The sequence below is a fragment of the Necator americanus genome, chromosome III, assembly GCF_031761385.1.
Source record: "Necator americanus strain Aroian chromosome III, whole genome shotgun sequence".
NCBI classification, from domain to species: Eukaryota; Metazoa; Nematoda; class Chromadorea; order Rhabditida; family Ancylostomatidae; genus Necator; species Necator americanus.
The window spans coordinates 5,514,237-5,540,100 of NC_087373.1; the positions used below are offsets into that span (position 1 = coordinate 5,514,237).

At 37.7% G+C, this 25,864-nt stretch overlaps 2 protein-coding genes across 3 annotated transcripts in view; both read right to left on the reverse strand.

Annotated features, from left to right (window-relative positions):
* Positions 1-25,864, reverse strand: part of RB195_008682 (uncharacterized protein) — a gene marked incomplete at both ends in the record, with an annotated part of 34,356 nt that overhangs the window by 277 nt on the left and 8,215 nt on the right. Inside the window, 4 exons of one of the 2 annotated variants that reach the window (XM_064195301.1) lie at positions 6,220-6,328; positions 7,026-7,069; positions 7,127-7,210; positions 8,707-8,818. In XM_064195301.1, coding sequence (XP_064046445.1) covers positions 6,220-6,328; positions 7,026-7,069; positions 7,127-7,210; positions 8,707-8,818 — 349 coding nt within the window. Of the gene's footprint in view, positions 1-6,219; positions 6,329-7,025; positions 7,070-7,126; positions 7,211-8,706; positions 8,819-25,864 lie in introns of those variants that run through there. The other variant, XM_064195300.1, reaches the window with a different exon arrangement.
* On the reverse strand, positions 20,820-21,282 carry RB195_008683 (uncharacterized protein; the record flags this gene model as incomplete). Its single annotated transcript, XM_064195302.1, has 2 exons — positions 20,820-21,008; positions 21,127-21,282. 2 exons carry the CDS (start codon positions 21,280-21,282, stop codon positions 20,820-20,822), a joined length of 345 nt encoding a protein of 114 aa, XP_064046447.1.

The window sequence follows — 25,864 nt, forward strand, 5'->3', positions numbered from 1 at the left end:
GATCAATGGAACTATGGAATGAAAATAGAAATGAGGGAATCGGTGAAGAGAGTAGTAACAATTTTTATAAATGAGTAGGAAGTTATTGAAATGAAAAGGATAGAATATTCAGTTTCTAATTAAATGCTTGATCTTCTGCTTCTTACTACACATACAGATAGAAAAGACATAAAATTGGGTCCGTAATCAGAAAAAAAATTGAAAAAAAGAAACTAATTCTTATGAAAATAATTACTGAAAAATCAACTCTGAACACTTGAAATAGTCCCAATATTTATTGCCATTCATTATTCATTTTCATCCTCCTTTATTTCCTTCTTTCCCTTCCCTCGTCCTTTCATTTCATGACACTCATTCCAATGAAGGCCTATTTTGAAGCACCTACTGCAATTCTCCCTCCTTCATCTATTTCTCTCGAAGCCAACTTAAAGGCATCACCCCACGAATCTGAGGTGGTGCAGATTTCAGGTGGAGTATTCGTATACATGTTGGGAGACTACGGAGAGGGGGGTGATTCCGTCCATTTCTTCCTAATTGCCGTAAAAAACGGCCCGGAAGATACGGCTTCATTCGTTTTGGCGCACCATTTTGTACAAGATGTTCGATTGGAGCGCGCAAGTCTTGTGCGGCGCCGCATATTCCGGGCCGTTTTTTACAGCAATTAGCAAGAAATGGACGGAATCACCTCCCTCTCCGTAGTCTCCCATCTCGTATACGAATACTCCACCTGAAATCTGCACCACCTCAGATTCGTGGGGTGATGCCTTTAATTAGACTTCATTCCGTGGGAACATGTGGGTCCTGCGACGAATAGAAGCACATGTTTTGAGGTGTTTTTGAAAATATAACAAAGAGCAGAATGAAAAGTAGTCGCACACACACATGAAGATCAGTAAAGTGCTTACGAACCCATCCTTCTCCATAATGTACGACGCTATTCTCTTTCAACTGAAAATGAGTTCACCCTAGTGCCCTTTTGAGATCCCGAAACGAAGAAAACACTCTTTTAAAGCCCTTTAAAGTCACTGTGTAATGAAATGGGACTTGTTCTAAAAAGTTCATTTCTCTCCGCAAGTAATAGGACAAAGTGCTCGCTAGGAATCAGCGACAAGGAGCATCTCGCAGCGAAATAATCGACTTCGCGAAGATTCCGTGCTGTGCTTCGGTATCAGAGCGCAACGCTTCGAACGCAAACAACCGCTTATCGCCGGAGTGACTTAAAGGCATCACCCCACGAATCTCAGGTGTACGTATTTCAGGTGGAGTATTCGTATACGAGATAGTAGAATATGGAGAGGAGGGTGATTCCGTTCATTTCTTCCTAATTTCCGTAGAAAACGGCCCGTAAGATACGGCTTCGGGCGTTCCGGCGCACTATTTTCTACAACGAGTTCGATTGGGGCGCGCCAGGCTCGTGCACGCGCCGCATCTTCTGTACCATTTTTTACGGCAATTAGGAAGAAATGGACGGAATCACCCCCTCTCCATAATCTACTATGCTGTATACGAATACTCCACCTGAAATCCGTACCACCTCAGATTCGTGGGGTGATGCCTTTAAATCAATGAACAATAGTGATATTTCCAAGAAAATGACTGAAATCGAATCAGCTGTTGTCCTGGTATTTGGCAGAATTTCTGGATTAAAGTGGATGACCTGAACATTCGATAGCCTATAAATATATCGTCAAGAGAAATTAGTTTCTCATGTTCTTCTCTGTCCTATACTACTCTGGACTCAGTCATCACAGTGGGCAGGGAAGTCTATGACAGTTGTCCGTCGAATTGTTGCATGCCATTTAAAATGAAAATTGCTCGGCACCCCAATGCTCCCCCCTCCCCCTCCAAGTGTTAGGTGTCCGCATCAAGCGTCAACAATCTCAGATATAACCTTCTAGAACAAGGGAACTCACAACTAACACAGAAGTTATATTGATCCTCGGCGCCGTGTACTTCAAAATATTTGTGACAGTTGTCCGATTTTCAGGAAACATTTTAGGCGTTAATTTTACATTTTCTGTCAAGATGTTTTCCAGGTTATTTTCAGCTAGTATTAGCTATTACTTCGTTTTGAGGTTGATATCGCATCGCGTGACCGAATATATGAACTATTCAGGTTTCGTTGCTCAGCAAAGCATAAGAAAACTCACGTGACTCTCTTCTAGACGATCACAAACAAATGGGTGGAGCTTAGAGTTTACACACTTCCAATGCGCAGCGAAATGCGAGAGTGTGCAAATCAAAAGCACAGAAAATTCGTCTACAATCCAGTTGTTCCTTCCTTATTAAAAAAATAATTAGAACGTTATTTTGTCAGTTGTTCACCTTACTTTTGAATCTTCAGAGCAATTTTGCCTTCCTCAGGAGACTCAAGGAAAGAAAAGACTCCCCATTTCGATGGACTTCCACAAAATGTGCAACATCCGAGCACTAAAACATAGGCGAATCCCCGAGGGAACATCAAAATAAGCCTATGAATACAGCCGGCAGTCAGCTGACTATTGAAATTGAAGCATATGCTTGCACTTTCACGAGCGGATCCACGTGATTCGAATGAACCGCCTGTGAATGGAAAAATGGAGGTGCGTAGCGGTGCGGATTTGCACCGATTGTTTACGCTTCTCTCCGAACATGTGAGTATGTTTTTGGTCCACGAGTAGTAGTTATTCATGCACGCAATGTTCGTTTGATTCCCCCCCTCGAACATTTAGAATCCATAATCTTCCATAGCAACCGTGTTATGACGAGAGATTATGAAATTCCATTTGTAGGATCGAATTGTTTTTCCCGAACATTTGTTTTTCTTTGTTAGGCCACGCGCACCAAAAACACCGTCGTCGTCGTCGACGACGACGAATGAATGTATTTTGTGGTTGTCAGGAACCTCGATCCTGAACAGCCCCTCAACGAATAGCTCATTCACTAAGTGCTGTCTAACGATGTTTGGCGGTGCCAGTTGGTGAATCTCCGGCTCCACACAGACATCAAGCTTATCCTATGGGAATTTCACACACACATACACAACGGACGCTACGCAACGCAGCGTCTGCCGAAGCGAAAAGTAAACAAAGGAATAATATGGTGTTGAGTCGCCAAACGTTATGCATTATTCGTAAGCACGTGAGATTCAAAGAATTAAAATTGGATTAATTAAAAGAATTAGAATTGGACGTCGATTTAGTGTTGAAAATTTTGTACGACGAAGGCATCATCGAAAATATTTCAAGCGCCTGGATTGGAACGATGAGAGCGCCACGCAATTCAGTGCACACGTATTCAAAAGAACGCATAAATTCAATCCATGGCTCTTTTCACACATGAAATCTCCCGAGAAAAGTCACTTTTTTTATCATTTTAACAAAAAAAAAAAGAGTTTAATTTGCTGACTTTTAAGTGCTCTTTGACTTAGAACTTCCTTTTTATGAACCGATAAAATGAATCAAGTAATCTACTCCTAGTGGCTCCAAGAAATTTTGCTTGGAACCATTACTCGTGAGAGAATCTATCCCAACAAATTCCATAGCTGTACGCAGTATTCCGCTCCACCCACATAATTTTCTTTTCTGGACAGAGTGACTTAATCCACCACCCTTCTCATTCCATTATTCTCTGCTCGAAAATTCACGCTAAACTCGTTCTGCTTCTGTCCTTTCCAGCTCCATTCCCCATGAAAAGGGGCGCACACAAAGGAAATGGAGAATAACACGAGAATAACAATTCCTTGGCGAGCCATTAAGCCGAAAATTCGCGGAACGAGGCAGACTTGATGACTGCTAAGCATGGATGTGAACTCTTGTACATGAAAATAGGCCATCAATAAAAAAAGTAGACAAGCACTGTTCCATTCCTCCGTTTATGACAAAGAAAAGTGCACCATTGCTGAGCAGTTTCCGTTGGGAAGTTTTAAAAGTGCACGCTCTAGCTCTATTTCAAGATTTGATTTGTTTCCTCAGAAAAAAATAGGAAGGTTTCCAAGAAGAACTTCACAATGAAAGCATCGAAAAACTTCTAGAGGAAAAAAAAAAGATACGAGAAGTCAAATTTTAGATAAGATGCGCGTCGTTCATATTCGGATGCGTGAAAGTGGCTAGTTCAAAAACTCTCAAAATCTAACAAAAAAAAAAAGAAAACTTCTCATGAAATATCTCGAATGCGACTTTTTCAAACCTTTAATCGTATTATTATTATTGGAAAGATGAGGTTTTGAAAGATTCTATGAATTCCCTTAGTTCGTTTGCAGCAAATATTAAACTAGACGGATCGAGAAAGAAACTAATCGCTCTTTGGCTTCTGTTCCGTTAATCCGCATACTGGAACATGATAATCCTTGCCTCATAGCTTTCACGCACATACGGTCAGAACTAATTTATTATCAAGACAACGACTGATCTCTGACCACCATGAAAACTAGTCCAATTCCAATTGTGTCCAGAACTGAGTACACTTTTTATGCACTTTCGCAATGCGGACATATCGTGCAGACCGTCGTAATTTCGGTAAATAATTAAATAAGAGCGATAAACGTTCAAATCTCACGGTACGATGCCTTTTATTGGCCCAATTTTTGGAAACTGTGAGTTTCTATTAGAAGACGCGACATTTGTGGACATATGACATATTTTGTTTCTGCGACGAGGAATATTCGCGGTGGTGGAAGAGGAAATTACACGGATCAATATAACAGCCTGTGATCAGAAAGTGACTTAAAAAACAATATTCGTAAAATAAAAGTACTTCTCTGGCTTCTAAAAAGGTGAAAAAGGAATTTTCTTCCATCAAACAGGGTCGGTTTGCAGGTAAAACTGAGCGCATACCACGATTGTCGTATTGATTAAAATAGAAAAAAAGGATTTCCCTGGATGGGTAGAACACTATCATTCCCTTAATGCATGAGGATCTCGCGGTAATTCGGAACTCGCGAAAAACCCCTACTATGGGTGCTGCTGGAGGTGCAGCTGCTCGCTTCCTGCTATGAATGGAGGATATTTGAGCTAATACCAATTCTCCTGACATCCATCGAATTCTGGAGCTTTTCAATATACACAATAACGGAAAATGATCCTGCAGCACTTTTTTGAGCCTCAAAAAAGGAAGTAAAAAGTAGAAGGAAGGGAAGGCAGGTATAGCACAATCGGTAAGAGGTTCCGCTATGTCCGCACTATCGATCAGAGGTTCGAGTCCGTTCTGGTGCCAGCCAAGTTCCTCATCTCTCAGAGGTCCATAAATTGATACTAGTCTTGTCTGGGAGCATAAAAAAAAACACCGACTTCATCATCGGCTAGTCCCCAGAAATAATTGCATAGGCTAGACACGGGTTCGTAAACCCCAAACGATTTTGAATTGAAGTAAATAGCGTCTGGGGATCCCAAGCGGATTGACTATCGGCAAACACTTTATTCTTCAAGAAAATGTAGGGGATTCGTCAAAAGTAGGAGTGTAAGGTACGACTCGGTCCCTTCCCAAACAAGGTGAAGCGCGGAACTACACCCAGAACCCAGTACTATTATAGAAAAGTGGTTGTTTCCTGCTAACCACCCACTTGACTATAATACTACCAGTTCTAACATCTAACACATTAGTTGACACATTTCTTTGCCTCGTATTTCCTCATGCCTCATACCAGGTGCTGGGGACGAGTTGCCTGAGTGTTATGCTCCTTTTTTTTTCTCTCTCGGCACTCACACACACTGCTTATCGACTAGTCAGCATGCGCGATGCGAAAAGCAACTAATTCGAGCAGTAGCACAAGCTTTGCTGTTTTCACACACACACACACCGTGCTATTTTTGGTGTGGAACGAAGGTTGACATTCTCTTCGACGAGAAATCGCAGAACTACACACATAGAGAGACTTCTTGTTTGGATAACTGTCATCAACTGAGATAGGACAATCTAAGCGCAATGCTACGGTTAAAACAATATAATTCACTCTCACTCGCTAACCGATCGCTGTGACGAAATCTTCAGTAGAATGGAAATGCTGTGGTAGTTCTGTAACAGCCCCGGAAAAAAAAATAGCGCAGTACACTAGCACTAACCCTAACACTAACACACTTTAGACATTAATATGCTATTGAAATCGTTCAGAAAAAAAGTACTCATTTATGCAAAACGAAGAAAAAAAATCACGAACAGATGATATGAAACACACATATGAAACACAATAGAAAAGAAAAGAAGTCGGAAAGAAAAATCAATCAATAAATCAACATCACTCACATATTTCCAGCCAAGTGTCGTCTTACAACACTGACAATAGATATCGGCTACAGCATGTAGTCCTGTTAGAAGAACTCGCTCTTCAGCAGGACCGGTACCGATATTTACACTGGAAAAATTCGAGAAAAAAATAATCAAACATTTTGCCTAAATCAATAAAAAAAACATAAGAGTTTCAAAGTGTTTCAAGCACATGACAAACATTAATTCCACTTCTTTCTTTCTTCGAATCTCTCTCGGAAAACAAATGCACGATGCACTTCATGGACAGATTCTCTCGTCAAGAATGAAAAAAAAGCACATCACCATGTCAATCATGGTGTGATAATCGTCGTCATTAGACGCGGCTGTTCCCTTGTGTATATAATTCAACAATATTCAAGAAAAACAAGATGAAGAAAATCTCGAAAATCCCCTTTAAAGGCATCACTCAACGAATCTGAGGTGGTGCAGATTTCAGGTGGAGTATTCGTGTACAGGATGGGAGACTACGAAGAGGGGGGTGATTCCGTCCATTTCTTCCTAATTGCCGTAAAAAACGGCCCGGAAGATACGGCTTCATTCGTTTTGGCGCACCATTTTGTACAAGAGGTTCGATTGGAGCGCGCCAGTCTTGTGCGGCGCCGCATCTTCCGGGCCGTTTTTTACGGCAATTAGCAAGAAATGGACGGAATCACCTCCCTCTCCATAGTCTCCCATCTCGTATACAAATACTCCACCTGAAATCTGCACCACCTCAGATTCGTGGGGTGATGCCTTTAAATAGCTCTAATGACGTGAATAACGGCGAAAAAAAACAAACTCACACTGAATTGAACAGATAAGCTTTCCCTTGACTGCCTTGAAATGACTGAAAATCGATAAATCAATGAAATTCCAATAACCTTGGAAGAAAAAAATGGCTTACCTTAGAAATAAGATCATTGTGACTGGCTAAATTCGCACGGCAATGCACACAACTATAGCATCGATCGCCTTCAGGTAAATAGTGCTGAAATTCTCGGATCAACTCAACGTAATTTTGCACCAAAAACGAAAAACATTGAGTTCATGCGTAGTTCATGTGCACTGGTACGTAATTATCTACACTCTATATGTGTACCTACATACCAGGAGGAAATACTTATTTACACCATAATTCTGCTCACTTAACACCTAATAAAACCTATTTTCTAGAATTGTTATCAAGGTTTGAATACTCCCTCGATCAATCAATTTTGATCGAGAACAGCGCAGAGCAATTAGATTTCATTTCTAGCATTGGGAGGATGGAAACTATGGTATTTGAATAAAGTGAAGGATTAATTCTTCTAGAAATTTCCTCTAGTTCTCAATAACCACCACACCACGATCTCTTTTCCGAGTAAAATGTAATTGAAGAGAAAGGGAGGGGGAGGGGGACTCAAAATCGCTCAAGTTGATCTGAACTGTACTCGAACTGCACTTAGAGCACAAAAAATTGTCCGTGGAGCACAAAAACCGTTCCTAACTGTCAAACCCGGATTGCGGAGAAGCCATCTTTCAGGGAATTTTCAGTTTCATTGAAGGTGTTACATGATATATTTTATCTGTTCACTTCCAGGAAGCCTATTTGGAAAGTTCGATGATGTTAAAACATCAGTAGTAAGAAAAAATAGAAAAATAAAACCTAGTTGTAATAACCTGTAAAAACCTAGCTCAATCTTTCTTTCTTTCTCTTACTACCTTAAGCGAATATGTCATGGGTCCTCCAAGACAAATACTTAGGTTTTAGGGCCCAGACTGACTCAGTTATTCACTTCCGGAGATCTCCTGTCGATTGATGAACTACCGTTTTCTCAGATGTTTCTCAGGTCAGGCGGAGCGCCATTTGTCAGTTAAGAGCGATTTTTGTGCTCTATAGAAGTTTTTGCGCTCAAACGTACAGTTCAATTAGAGCAATGTTAAGTAGCTCCCCCAATTGCACTTTACCCCGCTCTTTTTTCCAGCTCACAACTAAATTCGATTAAAATAAATCTATGAGCCTTACATCGCCCTTAACGAATAATTTCAAGATATTTTTAAAACATGCGTGCGAAACGAGAAAATGCAATCCTTTCACCGCGGTAATTTTCAAACTTCGCGCGCTCGCGATTCCCTCCCGAACACCTCTTTTTACGAAAGTACTTTACACATTTTTTTCTAACGTCACGTATTACGACGCCACCTTCTCCTCTCCACACATACCGTAATCGTGATTGTGAAAAACTGCCGGAAAAAAAGCGGAAGTACGTGCGAGCGAGGAAAAAAATGCATTTGGTCGCAAGAGCGCAGACAGCGAGAGCTGTCGGCGGACCTCTACGCGTCAGAGATGCAGAGCAGGCTGTGTTGTTCGTAGTTACGGAATGTTAATCGTTTACGCACGACGATACGGAGAACGTAGAAAATCTATCATTTTCAGTGTTTTCCTCTACGTCTTTTGTCTCTCGAAGGATAGAGTGTAGAGAAGCAGGACAATGAATAACATACCTGAAATGTTTTCGTCTTTTGCGTTTGATTATCTTTATTCGATGATTCCAGCACTTTCATCCTAGGAAAGAACCAGTATCGATATTTTGGAGCCAGGACTACACAGTATAAACTGAAATAGAGACTATGAACGAGAATCAGGCGACCAGAGTACCAGCACAGCACGCGTATCGTATTCACGCAATTTCACACAAAAACAAAAATTTGTACAAGTTATCAGAAAAAAACTGTTAGAGCGGAGAGTTTCATCGTGAAAGCATCGCGGATATGGTCACGTACTTTTCACGAAACTACAGTGTGAAAAAAAAATTGATGCGGCATTTTTATCCAGGAAATTAGCAGTCGGATCAAAATGATTTGAACCCTAGTGCAGTTTCAGTGAACGGATGCGATCGCGGTGGGACCGTTGCTAGCAGCAATCTGACTGCAGAAATGGGTGAGGGTCCCATTGTGCTACATCGACCACAGTCCTACGCAACTGCACCAGACTCCAGGTCTTCTTAAAGCGACTGTAAATAGCGGGAACGGAGATTGTTATTTTTGGAGCTATGATTGAAAATTATTCGATAATTTTCACGTACATGTCTAGACAACTTTTAAATGATAAATTACAGGAAATTTTTGGTCCATGAAGAAGATGCGGGAAAAAGGAAGACTGTAGTAAGTAGTATAGAGTTTTTTTTTGCAGAGAACACAGCAGCACGAGGGAAACTCTAGAAAATTAGGAAGTATTTTCATCAATCAAATTATCAAATTAGTAATTATATATGAAATAATTAAAATATAATAGAATACAATATTATATAAGATAATTAGAATACTTTTGATTATTAGAAGAAAAATTGTGCAAAATTTTAATCGTATATATAGTAGTGCAGTAGAAAGACGTAAAAAGTAATAACTTTAAAAATCGTTTTAAAAATTTAGCAAAAAAAAAAGAGGAAAAATTGAGAAAATTCTGACCTCGCAACTATTATGGGAGCAAGCACAGCTGTCTATTAACTAATGGAGTACAGTAATTGCGTACAGTAATTAATAATTGCGCTGAAATTTTTTTTTCCGAAAAAAAAGAAAGAAAAGAAGTTATCACAATAGATTGCCGAACAAATAAACAAATAAATCGCGTTTTTTTTTCGCGACAATATCAGCTATTTGTTTTCGTTGGCAGCGGAAACAACTAAGAAATATTTCACAAACATTCAGACTTTGAAACAATAACAGTAGCTGTAGTAATATGAAGGCAATACGAACTAAAGTATTAGAACAAAAAAAAAGAACGAAAAAATTAAATACTAAAAAAATAAGGTTAAAAAATAAAACCAAAGATATGTGTCCCTTAATAATAATAGTTTGAATAGTTTCGGTTATTTGAAGCGGATATCCAGACCCGTATGTACTTTCGCCGGTGTCTGACGCAAAACTTACTTTTTCAAATTATTTATTTATTAAGTTCCGAGTTCGACCTTTTTTGAATCTTGGCATCGTACAGTTTGATTGTGTACTACTTTATTATTATTTATTTATTTATTTATCTACTATGTAGAAGGGTTTTGCACACAATCTATGATCCACGAAAAAGAGGCAAGCGAATGAAGGTAATAGTCATGGAATAATTATAGCAACGTGGATGCAGTAGGAGAAAATACACCAAAAAATAAAGTGCAAAACTTGGAAACTTGCATTCATCAAGGAAAATCTATTTCTCTTTGACAACGCTAACTGATAAGCATTCGAATTTGGAGGAAAAATGAATAAAAATAAAATAAGTGGGAAAAATTGAGACTTTATAATTTTCAAATGTGATAACTTTTATGTAGTTTATCGTAATTTTCACTACGAGAGCTCGAGAATGGATCCTAACATTTTCAGGAGAACCAGAAGTTTTCTAAGAGACCACAGAAAAATGTGGGGGTTTCGAATGATTGAAACAAATAATAATTATAGTAAAAATATTATATTGCAGCAGTATTATAATTAAAAACTATGAAGTTATAAAACAAGTATTAGACCACTTAAACTTCCGATCACCTCTTTTCCGCTCAGGAACCCTTGTTGAAGCTGATGTGATTGGACTATATATGGGCATCTAAAATCTAGTCTCAGACATCCGGTTTTAATTAAACGCACAAGAACACCTCAGCTCTTTCTACTAAGAACCTCTAAGTTTCCACAAAAGGCGAAATCAGCCCCATTAATAAAAAGATTTCCAGAATTAACCTCAATTTGAACCACGAAGGTTCGGCTCTCGATCGTGGGTAAATAGACCAAACAAACTCTGGAATCTAAGCCATTCCTTTCCAGAAAAAATGGAAGACACACACACACACACACACACACACACACACACACACACACACACACACACACACACACACACACACGAGGAACCATCTCGACGATGGTTGCAGGCGACAGGACACGGCCGGCGTGGCTGTGTGCGTGCCGAAGGGGCTAGTGAGAATCGAAATGGAGGCGGGGCTACGGGCTGTCAGGGGCACACGGCGACGGAGACGAGGACGAGGACAAGGGGACGTCGACGGGGACGTCCGCTGCCGCGCCGACGCGCTCATTGCGCTCACGCGTAAGTACGTGCGCACCTACAGTGCAACCTACGGTCAGCCGGTTCACGCATGGGCAGCGAGGCTGGCGGCCATCGGGGGGAAACGCGACTGAGGAACGGAGGGGTATGTGGACGGAGAAATGAGTGATAAGCAGAAGAATAAGCGCCATACGTTGCCTAGCAATGAATAAAACACCTGAAATATTCTCGTTTGACAGGAAATACGAAAATATTACTGGATTACTGGGTCATTCATAGAATCCATAACCGGTTTTGAACTCAAAGACAGCTATTTCCTCGTTTTTATTCGGGTAGTATTGAACATTCGTTCCCTTACCTCCTTTCCACAAAAAAGAAAATATTTCGTTTTTTTTTCGATCCATACCTTTCTCTCACTTTTTCCAATGGTTCCTTCCCGAGTTGAAAGAAGAAAACTTTAGGAATATGTCGAAAAATATTATATCTAATTTAAAAAGATTCTTTGCACAAGAAAGACCAGCGCAGAAATTTTCGATCAATGGAAGAAAAATGTCAATTCACGATGTCACGTGAAGCAAGAATGCCACAAAATGAGCTTGAAAATCAGCTTCTCGGTGTTTTTAAAGAAAAAAGTATTTCTAGAATACTTAGCATTAGCAGTTAAGCAAAGCAATAGCAGAAGCAAAAGAATATTTCAATAAAGTCAGAAAAAAAATTGAAATCTGTAATTGGTATCTAGAAAAGAAAAAAAAATTGAAACTTGTCAATAACAGAATATAATCTCAGTACGTGAATAAAAAGAAGTAGAACTAATATTTATAGCTGTTTCAAAAATAAAAATCATCCTCATTTTCAAAGTTAATTATGATTAAAGTAGCTTTTTTCATACTGTAAGGTCCCTTAGCAGAAGCTAAGGATCAAATCCATTAACTTTTCATGCAGCAGCGAGGCTCAGTTCTCATTTTCTCACTTTTTCCCCTCATAACATGCACTCATTGCTTTTATTCGATTCCTCCCCTCCTCTCAACTCCCTCAATAATCGCATTCCGTTCATTGACACCGTTCGTTCGTTCGTTCGTTCAGTCCATAAAAGCCCCAGAACAATTACTGCCCGGACCGCATCGAACGACCACCATAGCGAGGAAACGAATTTTTCCAGCAGACGAATTCGCTTGGGTTCCAGGAATTTCCCGGACTTGGAGAGAGAGAGAGTTCTGACTGCAGTTTCAGCGCACAGAAGCACAGTTTATCTTTCATTCATTTCATTTCCATTCATTTTTGATGTCATCGCTAAAACCAATTATAGGAACAGAACATAAACTGAAGCAAATTAATCATGCTGTATACTGTAGATGTCATTTTATACTTATGTACGAATTAAATAGAATTTAATAGTGCAAAAGTGTTATTTAAAACATTTTATTGATTATTATTATTATTATTATTATTATTATTATTATTATTATTATTATTATTATTATTATTATTATTATTATATCATTATTATTACTATTACTATTAGTACTATTTCAAAATTCAACCTTACGCACGCTAAAATCTTATGGAGCGCTTTAAAGGAGTCTAGTACTTTTACAGTGGCAAATCATTCAATTTAAAAAAAAAAATTAAAAATCTTAGGATACTGGAAAATTTTATCGATTACTATTATTAATAGTATTATTACTATTATTATTATTACTATTTCAGTACTATTATTACTATTACTTTATTTTATTCAACAGAACATACGCAGCACACGAAAACAATCAATAAAACTGCTGTAGGTCCTGCAGATCGCACCGACCTCACATAGCTACAATGTTGAATGAGGCTAAAAACACTTTGGCGGATTGGTGCCCAGCTGGTCAAACAAAAATTCGGTACATTTTCCTATAATATTCTACTAATATTTTGAATATCAGATATTTGGCTATTATTTTTTAACAAAAGAGAAAATTTCAAAAGTCGGAAATCGGAAAACGACAGGGAAAAATCTCAAAAATTCAAGTTTTTCCTGCGGAAGAAAAAAGAAGATTGCGAAAATAGCTCCCCGATATCAGCACAGATACACAAACATTCAGTTGGATTTTTTTTTTCTCAAAACCTATCGTCACAAAACACAAGATCGCTGAGGTGTTTGAAGTGAAGGGGTTCTGGGGACCATTTCTCGCATGACGAGTTTAGCTATACAATTGTACTTTTCCCGTGTTTCTCACTATTTTCTTTCATTTTCATTATTTTAAAAGCATTTTTTTCGCCATTTGATGTCCCTAAATAAGCGTATGGTCCAAAAAAGATTTTTTATAATCCTAAAAAGTACAGTATTTTGTCAAATGAATAAAATTCGCAAACGATCAATAATGACATAATCGTAACGACTTGATTAGCATTCAACCAGCGTCAAATGTGAATCTGTAGACGTCATACGTCATAGCTACGCTTTTCTGCTCTTTAAAATTCCACCGCCCACCCATTCTGTCCGTGTTGGAATCTCGAGCCGTACATATTAATCAATAAATCTGTAACTGCACCAACCAACGGGCCCAATAGAACAACAACATCTTTCAGGTGAATCTCTTAAGCAAGCGGAAGAAAAGCCGAAGAAATCCTCGTAGATCAACGATTACCATTATAACGTCGGATATTCTCACAAATCCCTTCATAAATCGGATTATCCAGGAGAATAGGAGTGAATAAGAATAGGAGAATGAGGAGCGCTCAGCTGATGAAAATGGAAAATATGAAATATGTGGTCAGAAATAAGGTACATACGTGTTTGATCACATGCTGATATAGGAACAGTGTAAACATTACCAAAGAACGTCTAACACAAAACGAATAATCGTCTGAATTCACGTGCCGATAACGTATATATTCCATTTTAAAGGGTTCAGCTATAAAATCAGTTCCTTTTTTTTCGAGGAGAAAGAAAAAAGATCAGAAAAAAAAACATGGCAGATGAAGTGGGGATTTGTTAAGTTAAGTAAAAACAAAGCGGACTCGAATTTCATTCTAAGGGAAAAAATTTTTCAAAAAAAAGCTCTAAGAAAGAATATTATAGATTACATAATTAAGAGTATTAAGAGATTAAGAAAGATTTTTATAATACTTAGCCTTTTAGGTCAGGGGGATTTTCTCCTTTTCTTTGACAGAAAGAAATCCCTTCATAATGATGAATGAATGAGAAAAGAAGCTAAAATGCGCTAAAATCTCGGATCACAACTTTTCCAGAAATTCTAAAACTGTAAATTTATGAAAAAGAGAAAAATAGAAGGAAAATATTGTACAAACACTTCTCTCTCTTTTAATAGTATCAGCTTTGTAGCAAAATAAATTTACTGCGTTATTTATTCCGATTAATGTTAGCCCTTAGTAACCCAACAAATGCGTTAATAAAGATAATATTATAGTATCGAGTTTGATAATCTGTAAGATAAATATTCTTTTATATTATTACTATTTTATAGATAATATTTGAAATTTGTACTGAAAACTTCTTAATGACATGAAATTATCAATCAAATTCTAAATCTCTCAAAATATTGGCCTAAAAAAGTGCTAAAAATGAAAATTTCAGGTAGATATAATAAATTAAGAAATGAATAAAATAATGTGAATAATGGATAATAAATAAATGACATAGCAAAATTAGTTTACAATCTTACATCTCATCTGTTGTTTTCTTCTTCATATAAAATTTTCTCACTATTCTTGACGAGAGACGTTTCACTAAATGGAAAAGAAGAGAGAAGAGAAAAAAAAACAAGAAAAAAATGTCACATTGAATTAATTAATTATTTAATTAATTCACGCTCATCATTGAAAGTAAAGCGCTGAATAATTTCAAAAAATAACAAGGAATCATAGACTACAGGTTTTTTTTTCAAAGATTTCAAAGAAATATAAAGGATGTGAATGTCAGAAATGTCAGAAATGTCAGAAAAATGTCCAATAGAATGATTCTTATTACAGTTTCGACCTAAATTAATCCTATTAAATTAGCTTTCACTTTCCGTGAACTTTTTCCATTTCTTCCTGAAAAATTGCGTGGATTTCTGCATTTCAAATTAAATCCCTTAAACACGCTAAAATTTTATGAAGCGTTGTAAAAAAGGCCAGAACTCACATAGTGAACATCCTTTCAGCCGAGAAAAGAGGAAAAAATCAATATAAAAATTTTCAACAACTTTTAGAGAATTTTTATAGTGGCAAATCTTCCACCAAAAAAAAACAAAAAAAGAAAACTTAATATTCCTAAGGTGGAACCCCTTAGTGGCAACAACACCTGAACGAGAGGTAGCTATGCGGGTGCTTAGCTTCGCGAGAACAAACAGCTGAGCTGAAGGACAGTGGTGGTGGCGGTGGTGAAGGGGGAACCGGGGAAAAACATGTGAATAGTGCGAAGCAGGCGATAAATGTACACAGATAACAACATAAACACATTTCTGAACAGTTTGTGCCGATTTTGTGAAAATTAAAAACTCAAATTTTAAAGGCATCACCCCACGAATCTGAGGTGCTACGGATTTCAGGTGGAGTATTCGTATACGGGATGGGAGACTATGGAGAGGGGAGTGATTCCGTCCATTTCTTCCTAATTTCCGTAAAAAAAACGGCCCGGAAGATACGGCTTCGGGTGTTCTGGCGCACTATTTTCTACAAGGAGTTCGACTGGAGCGCGCCAGCCTTCAGATTCGTGGAGTGATACCTTTAAATTTCGCGCCGCGAAATCAGTGAGAAAACCGATGCTTGATTGACTTGTTCCACCTCAAACAACTTCCATCTTTCTAACCTTTTTTTTTCAAACGTAACATTGACAGACGTTTCTAGTTTCTAGCGTGTTTTTAAGTGCATTTTGTGCAATTGCACTATGTGAGTCTCGATGGAGGACTTGTACGCGTCGATACGTGTTTGCAAATAGGTGTACGTATTTGCGTACCACACCACATCAACAAACGTTATAACGTTATTACCGGTATTTTGATGGGAGAATCCAGGAAAACTGGAAACTTTCGTTTTTTTTCCCTCTTGCTGATGATGCATACGGTAAAGGGCAAATGAACACCCAACCCAACACCAGCAGATAGGAACGACAATCAACGAAAATTGACAGCATTGATTAGTGATGGATTGTGGAAAAACAAACATTTCGGATCGGACGACTAGCGGACAGAAAATCTAACTGATAACGAAACGAACTGAAACGAAACGGGAATTCTGAAGCAACATAAAAAAAAATTTCGTGGAAATTTGAATATGAGATTCTTTTGAAGGGAAAAACTTAAAGGGAAAACCACGGGGAGATTTTAGATTATCCCATAAGTGTTTTTTTTTCCTCAGGATCCTGAACCGCTTTTAATTCGACAGCTGCCTTAGTCTTAGTAGGTGAAAAGAATCAATAATTTATCAGCAGATGGATAGACGAAGAATATTCTATAATTATGTTGACTATTTTGTAAATTTAAATATTTTTGTTGTAGAATTTTAAAAATTAAAAAAGAATGAATGAAAAATCAAAAAAAAAAGAAACTAGAACGGGTTGAAAAGACATTTGTGGACAATCTTATACTTCCACACGAAGAGCAACTCGTGTTTTATTGAGAAAATAAGTAATTTAAAAAATATAAGAGAATAAAAATAAAATAAGAACAAAAATACGAAATCTAGGAGAAAAAAAAATATGAATGCGTGAACAGAATATAAGACTTTGTCAAGAAATCCATTAAAAGGATAAAAAGAGATCACATGTCTAGCGCTGATCAACACTTTTCGGATTTGCATCCGTCTCCCTCACCTTCGACTCCAACTATGAATCGTTCGAGGTTTTCTTTTTACAAAGCTTTTTTTTCGGCCTATCCAGCAAATTCTGAAAGTCAGTTGATGTTAATTTATCGACCTCAGAGTATTGAAAGGTTTGGTTAGCTGAGTGCATTTACTAGGAAATATTTTCTGAAGCAAAATTTCCTCGGGATCGAAATTGAACGAAAATTCTCCTTCCAAGCATAATCCTCCATTAGCATTAGCTATCCTAAACCCATAAAATCGCAGCATTTTTCAAAAATTTACGCAGAAGTGAGGCAGCAAATCCTCATAAGAAGAACCAAATCCTTGAAAAATAAAGAAGACAATTAACAACGGTCTCGTTTCCGACCACATTCAAAAAAGGTGGTTGAAATTTCAAATTTAACCACCTTAAAAACTTTTGATTACTGAAAAAATTAACGAGAATCCTAGCTTGAATTCCGACCTTCGATGAAAGGGAGAACAAAAAATAAGAATAGATGAAAGGAAGTGAGAGGAAATTAAAATGTCAAGTGAATTGAGCAAAGATTTCAAAACGAGGATTTTCTTCCGGAAAAATGCTAAGAAGCCAGAAAAAAGACTATGTTTGTAAACGAGAACCAAATAGAAGGCGGAATAACAGAATGGGAAATGAGTTAGATAGAATTCCACCTACAACCATCCAGGAATTCTGCTTACCCCGGATAGAAATTTTATCACTTCGCTTTAACGAGCTAAAAGTAGATAGTAGTGAAGCACGTAACAGGTCTTTTATTCAAATTTTACAAAAAAAAACACCTAAAATTTCAATGAAAAAACTTCTTTGTCAGGAATAAATTTATAAAGAATTTTTTAGGACTATACAGCAATTATCCTTGGATAAGCAAAAAAGTGCAACCTCGAATTTACTTAACAATAAACGTAGAATTCTCGAGATTTCTTCACAATTATCCGGAAATATCCGTGCCTCAACTGACCTCAGTACTAACAAACCATGTTGTTTTTTCTTAAAATCGGGACCTTCTAGGATTCATCTCATCTCATTAGATAAGCAATGGATGCAAAGTTTGAAATTCCTCAACAATTTTCCCTAAAATTCCCCAGATTTCTTCACAGTTATCCAAAAATATGCTTATTTCAACGAAAAACACTAAAGAAACCACGAATTTTTTCAATTGGGATCTTTTCTCGCCCAAAAAACAAGTAGAAAAAATTCAAAAATCGAACTATCACCAGCAAATCAATCGAAAAAAAAACTAAACGCGTCATTGTCACGTGTCTATGTCATTTCTATGTCCATCTATCTCATCGTCGATCGTTATTTCTACATAAATGCACGTGGTTGGTGGTTAAGAAACATTTAAAGGACTTTAAAGGGTTACCAGAGAGTAAAAATTTTCACTTCGAACGCTGCTTTGCCACGTCTAAATCTGTGATTTTTACGCTCTTTTGCAGAATAGGAATGGGACCAGATGGAACTCGTCCAGATTTTTCCCTTCTATATCTTATCTATATCTATCTTCATACATTTTCCTATCTTAAAGGCATCACTCCACGAATCTGAGGTGGTACGGGTTTCAGGTGGAGTATTTTCTAGTACGGAATCGTAGATTATGGAGAGGGGGTGATTCCGTCCATTTCTTCCTAATTGCCGTGAAAAAAGGGTAGCCCCAAAGATGCGGCGCGTGCACACGACTGGCGCGCTCCAATCGAACTCGCTGCAGAAAATAGCGCGCCGGAACGATCAAAGCCGCATCTTTCGGGTCGTTTTTTTCACTGCAATTAGGAAGAAATGGACAGAAGTACCCTTCTCTCCATAATCTACGATCCCATATACGAATACTCCACCTGAAATCCGTACCACCTCAGATTCGTGGGGTGATGCCTTTAAAGGCTTCATCCTTACACGGACTTCTCTTCCTTGACGCCCAAAGAACCCCATTCATCAATTTTGGACATGGCTACATGTAGCTGGTCAAAATGAAAAATCCCCCTACGATGAAAAAGATACAAAAATTCTAAAAATTCTTTAATTTGAGATTTGAGAAAATTCTACTAAACTTGTTTTTATTTGTTCTTTTGCAGAATAGGAATGGAACCAGATAGACCAGGAACTCGTCCAGATTTTCCCCTTACCTCGATATAATTTGCTATCTGAATAAGGTCAGAACACCATAACTCCCACCACCCCTTCAACCAGTCTCAGTCCAGTTCCTTAACGAATCATCATTTGAAAACGGAACCTAGCGGAACTAATCGTTGTTGCACACATTAAAGGACCCCGCTACCAGTCCTTTAATGGAATAGGAAATGTGTTCAGCGGTACGAACATACATTTACAACGATAAAACGACTATTTTAGTAGGCGACCAGGCCGGACAGACCGACGCTGCAGCAAAGCACACAACACATAATCTTCCACCTGTCCCACTATATGAAAACACGAATGCAAATTATCATCATGAAACCATGGGAACGGGAACGAAACGAGAACTTCCACATTAATTCTCAGAAGGGGGAATAGGATAATGTCCCAAAAGTCACGCATGACGTGGTCGAATCAAACTTCGTGAACAGAGATGATTAGTACTAATAAGTTCTTAGTTTTTTGGAGAACCTTTGATCAGCAACATTAGAGAAGATCGTAGTTGTCGCATATTTAAGAGAATTATCATTATTATTATTATTATTACTATTGAAAAAATAAATATATGTATGCATTTAGGGGATTTTCTTGCACACATACTGTAAACAAAGATTTTGAATCCGCTTCCCAAAAAAAAAGACATTTCCAAATCTGAAATCATGAAAGAGAAGGGAAATTTATATGTAAAGGACACCTACAAAAATATAATATGAATAAATAATAAAATATATTGTGAATACAGAATAAGAATGAAAAAATAATATTATATAACTATAGAATATAATATAATTGTGAAAATATACTACATGGTATAATTCGAGAATAGTTCTTAGTTGAATCAATGCATAAAATATTAAATATAATATAAAAATATTCGCACACAAGAGAAAGAAAGTTATGAGAAGCCAATGAACGAAAAAAAACCGCCTGGAACTAGTTAAGAGAATATTATACTGTTGAAAAGTCAAATAAATCAGTTTATAGCGAAAAAATGTACTTTTGTCCAGAATCATGAGTTATTCAAATATTTTAGGATATTAATGTTTCAAGTTTTTTTTTAATACTTATTTCATGGTACAAAGAGAATCATTTAAAAATTATGCTCGGAAAAGTTTCAAAAAAAAAAATGCAAAAGGATCAAATTCTAACAGATTCTTAAGGGAGAACTCTAAACTTTTCATTTTTAGGTATGTTAAAATCACAGATAAGGCGAAACACGGGGAAAATCCTATTCGAACGCACGAGGAAGGAAAAAAAAAACAACTGCAGATGCATCAGCATTTCCCCGAGAGCAACCAGGAGGAGAGAAATCGAATGAATGGATGAATGTGCTGCTGTCGAGACCTCATGATGCTTGGCGAGGTTTACAATGAACTAAAAAAAAAGGAGAACAAGATACGACATGCTCAACAAACTCGAATCAACTCATGTTTAAGAGGAGGAGAACGAGGGGTCATATAGTGAGACCTGATTCCACTTTAAATGGGACCGGTTCGTTCCAAACGGGACGACAGCACGATACGTCCTCATTCAGCTTTATATTCGTGGTCTAGTTTTCTTTTTCTTTTTAATGGGAAAGTCATAGGATCCTAGAGCTCAGCTGATAGGCGGCGGATGTTAGTGGAGGTCAGCCACGCACCACGTCGCTTAGTTGTGGTCACATGTTGGCGGTGGTGATGATGGCGGCGGCGAGAAGTTGACGTCGGCGCATGATCTTCTACGTGAGTATGGATGGACGCGGGCGGGTTTGCTGGGCGTGTGCGCGTGTGTTGTGATGCTGGTGGTGTGGTGTGGTGATGGTGGTGGTGGTGGCGGTGGCGGCGTGAACGCACAGCACTGCAGCTCCCGGCTTCCAGCCCTCGGTCGGCCGTCCGTCCGTCCGGCTGGTCGACAGGCCGCCCGCCCGCCCGCTGTCGCGCCCCGCCGCTCTCACCCCCGTCGTCGATCAGCTGACTGCTGCTGCTGCTGCTGCTGCTGCTGGATGACTGAGACTGGTGGCCTCGCGCTCGCTCGCTCTCTTCCACTCTGCCACACTCCGCCTGTCGCCCGTACATCTCATCACATCATTTTCTGTGTTCTGCTTCTCTGCCCAACCACCCCGATACAACATCTCCTGGTTTGGAAACGATTCTCGATGAGCTCAGCCGACGAGCTGGAATGGGAATGGAGGAAAATGCTCGGCCCAGCTGACGTGCGCCAGCATTTTCCGGGAGTGTTTTTTTTTTCCTTCTCCTCTGCGTCTCTATCCTCTTATGGAGCACCAATATTGTCAGTTATGCAAAACATTCACCGCATATATCTATATCGTGAGAATAAGAAATAAGACGTCAAAGAAACTTTATTTATTGTTCGATCAAAAGAGAATTCTCGATTGTCATCAGAAATTTTTTTGTTTACCTAGAAATAAAACCTAAATAAAGGGAAATTTCAGAGGAATTTCTGCAGAAATCAAGCATTAAGGCCAAAGACAGAAACGGCAGGATTTTCGAGAAAAAAGAAAGGTTTGGAAATTTTCCCAGGTTTCCAAAATGGAATGGAATGAAAGGGGAATTGAATGAAACAAATTCATCATTCGAAAAGAGGGAATGATAATGAATGAAGTGAACGAAGAGGAAGAGGAGGGAACAGCGCCACTTTTTTAATTCATACCGTTCACAATGAATCCGTTGGAGCGTTTCAATCCAATATGAAATTTTTTCTATTTTGTGTCAATATTACGGAAACACATAAAAGACTATTCAACCTCGGAATAACAACAGATGTTTGGGCCCGAAACAGAATTCACCTTCACGTTTTACTTCTCTTTCAATTGTTTATTGGGTTTTTTTCTTCAAAAAATTAAAAAAAAACAATGTGGTGGGGTACATAAGTCAGGTTCCATTACTACTACATTACTACTTTTTTTCACACAGTTTGCGGTGCTGAACCACTTCCGATAAAAATTTTCAGCTATTCAGTGTGACGGCGATCACCAACACCAACATTTGCGATGTGGAATTTCGGACCGGACCAAAGGTCAAAAAAATAGTGTTTTCAGGAAAATGGGCGTGGCATAGAGTTGTGAGGCATCCTTAAATCCGTATTTTCACCAGTAAAAATGACTTGTTAGCCTTAATAAGCTTGTGTAGGCTGTCTCGAGGAAAAAAATTGCCGCTTCTATCCTCCACCTCACCTGAAACCGCTCCGCTTACCGCTTTCATTGTCACAAATCTTTTCTTTTAAGCTTTTCTCTCTCTCTAGTGTTTTTTTTTCTCATGCAATTCTCGAAGAATAACAAAAGTGCAGGAACATGGAACGAACAGAGGCATTAATCAAAACCTAGTCAAATGAAAAGGAGGGGGAAAGACAAGAAGAGTTCGTGTGCGAAGAGAATGAGGCGCATGAATACTCATATGGACAGGAACGAACGAACGAACGAACGAACGAACGAACGAACGAACGAACGAATGAGGATGAGAGAGGGGGATGAATGAGGAGAATTGAGGCGTTGTTGGCCAACTGGCCACGGAGGCTGCTGCTGCCTGAGGAAAATCGAGGAGGACGCACTCGAGGTAAGATTCGTCGAGGAGACGCAGACGATTAGAGTTCGTGAAAACTGTAGCGGCAGAGAATTTACACGGGAACAGCAGCACGACGTGGCGAGCTAAACGCACGAACACACAGAACGATCACGGTCGGAACGACGTCGGATCGTAACGTCGTCGTTGACGTCGGCGTCGTCGTCTATGCGGACATAAACAAACATAAACACACGTGTTTTTGTTGACTTTTGTCAGTGTTTACTGCCATAACTGCGATATGTAGACGAAGAAGAAGATATGTACGTTGAAATCAACGTTGATAACGAAAAAGAATTATAATAAATAATAAGTAAATAGTAAGTAGGGTAATAACAATAAGTAAATAGTAAGTATAAAATAAAAAGTAAATAGTAAATAAAGTAGCATAAATGAATAACTAGCAAGTAAAAATAATAAGTAAATAGTAAGTAATAGCAAATAATACTAGTAAGAAGAAGAAATTGATGAGTGCTGCTAATTAACTTATTTTTTTATTAAAATCAATCAACCATTTTTTATTAAATTGACGAAATAAAGTAAAGTAAAGTAATAATAAGTGAATAGTAAATAAAAATAATGAGTAAATAGCAAGTAAAAATAATAAGTAAATAGTAAGTAATGGCAAATAATACTAATGATGAGAAGAAGAAATTGATGAGTGCTGCTAATTAACTTATTTTTTTATTAAAATCAATTAACCATTTTTTATTAAATTGACGAAATAAAGTAAAGTAAAGTAATAATAAGTGAATAGTAAATAAAAATAATAAGTAAATAGCAAGTAAAAATAATAAGTAAATAGTAAGTAATGGCAAATAATAATAGTAATAATAATAATAATAATAATAATAATAACAATAATAATAATAATAATGAGAAATTGATGAGTGTTGCTAATTAACTTATTTTTTCTATTGAAATTAATTTATTTATTATTATTAAACTGATGAATTGATGGAAGCTCCGAGAACATTAATCCGAGGAATACTTCATTCTAGGACTACTGATCCCATTATACATTAAGAACACTGTACCCATTATACTCTAAGGAGTACTAAATCCTAGGAGATGATCAGGTGGAGAACTAATCCTAAGAATGTAGGAATAAATCCAATCTCATCACAACCATCAACACAAATTAATGTGACGTTTATTAGGCGTTGGTGCAAATATCGATCAGTTAAAGCAAAAGAAAAAGTAAACGATGGGAAGTGGTGGAAAGAAAGTGAACATAACAATAAGAGACCTGATTTCTTCGTATAATAGTCACGTATTCATCTCTCTCTCTCTGCTTTCGATTCCCTTAGCAAATAATTAATATTGAAAAAATAATTACTAAAAATTCGGAAAATTATACGATAGAATGCCTTGACCGGAGGGGAAAATTACAGCGGACTTAAGAACACCAACAACGATATGTATCTTTAATCAGATATATGAAGCCCTTAGTTCTTAAAAATTTCCATCAATTTTTTTCTCATTATATGTGAAATATAATTAATTGTAATATTGTAATTATTGTATATTGTAAATGTAAATTATTATATATTTTAAATGTGTATGTAACATTGTAAATATAATTATTGTAATATTGTAATTATAACTAACAGTTAGTTAGTCACAAATGAGTTTTTTTTTTTAAATTCTATGAGAAATTTTCCATTAATTGCTGCTTATACCTATAACTTTATCAGAAAATTAGAACGAATTTTTCAGATCCACGAAAAAGAAAAAGTTCCTGTGACGAAAATAGAGTACGTCCTTTTTTTAAAATAATAAAATTTTCCTTTAATGAAAACCTCTGAAAGATTTGAAAAGCAGAGATTACACACGAAAAATCACCTTTTAACAACAAAGCTCACTCTGAAATAAATCAATTGATAAGGAAAAGTGGAAATCTGAAAAAAAAAACCAGAAAGAAACCGAAAAAAGTGGAAATTTCCGAGTTTTCAACAGTATTTCACCTGTAATCTGCATCATACGTTGAAGATCATTCTATTCCAAGTGAGAAAAAAAGAAAAATTCCAGTGCCGACATCACAACGGGAACTCATTTGATCTTTTTTTCCTAGATCTCACAAGTTGTTTTCGCTCTTCCCAGCGGCGCCGTCAGCAAAATACCTTGAAGTTTGAACTAGGAAAAAAACTTGCTGAGAAAGAAAATTGAAGCAAATAAAGACTAAAGAACAAATATTTGAAAATCACAAAATGTATTTTTATATTAAAGCTCTATAGCTTAAACTTAGATAGCAGCAATCGCCACCTCCAATCCAAGAAAAAGTCCAATAATTATCCAGTTCTTACTCTAGGCTAATGGAATAATTGCCCATAAAACATTTATAACTCCTAGAAGAAACCAAAACATTAGCGAAAAGGATGTCCGCCAGGATAAAACACTATTTCCACTTGTTCATTCTTTTTGTAGTTATGGGTCTCGAATGGATCTGATACCGTAGGCCGGGAATTTTAGAGGGATGAGGATCATAAGGACGAGAGAAAAAAAAACGCCAATATGCTCGCTCTCTGACATCCGCCAGTGAGTGGATTTACATTAGGTCGCGTTACGGTGGTCGGTTTATCCAGAGCACGTGATCTACGGACGCAAAAAAAACGAGTGTCTGGTGTTACCGGTTCGTTCCGAGCGAGGCGTTCATTCACAGATGACCCACATTCCCGAGCGTGTTCGTCTACTTTCTTCACCGCTCCTCTTCACTCTTACATATGGTTTACGGATAAGGTTGAAAGCGAGGTCGAATTCTGGAATTTCTTCTCCTAGCGATCCGATAAATGATTGTGTCACGGACACTGGAAAAGGGCAGAAATGTAGTCAGAAAGATATTTTCAACGAATTGTTAATGGATTCGGCAGCACGTTGACGGATGGCCTGCTGCTACGATATTGCAGCCGAGCACGCAGTGAAACAGCACAGAACAAGAACATCGGTGAAACTTCCACAGTTGTCCGATGGGGGTCCCGTAGCGGGATTTTTTTTCTCGTATTCTCGAGTGTTTTCTTAGGGTTTATTGAATTTTTTATTTCATCAGAGGATAAAGATAAAGTTTCTGGCGTTAATCAATCCGCTTGGGATCCATCCCAAAGTTCACCTCAATTCAGGATCGTTTGAGGTTCAAGA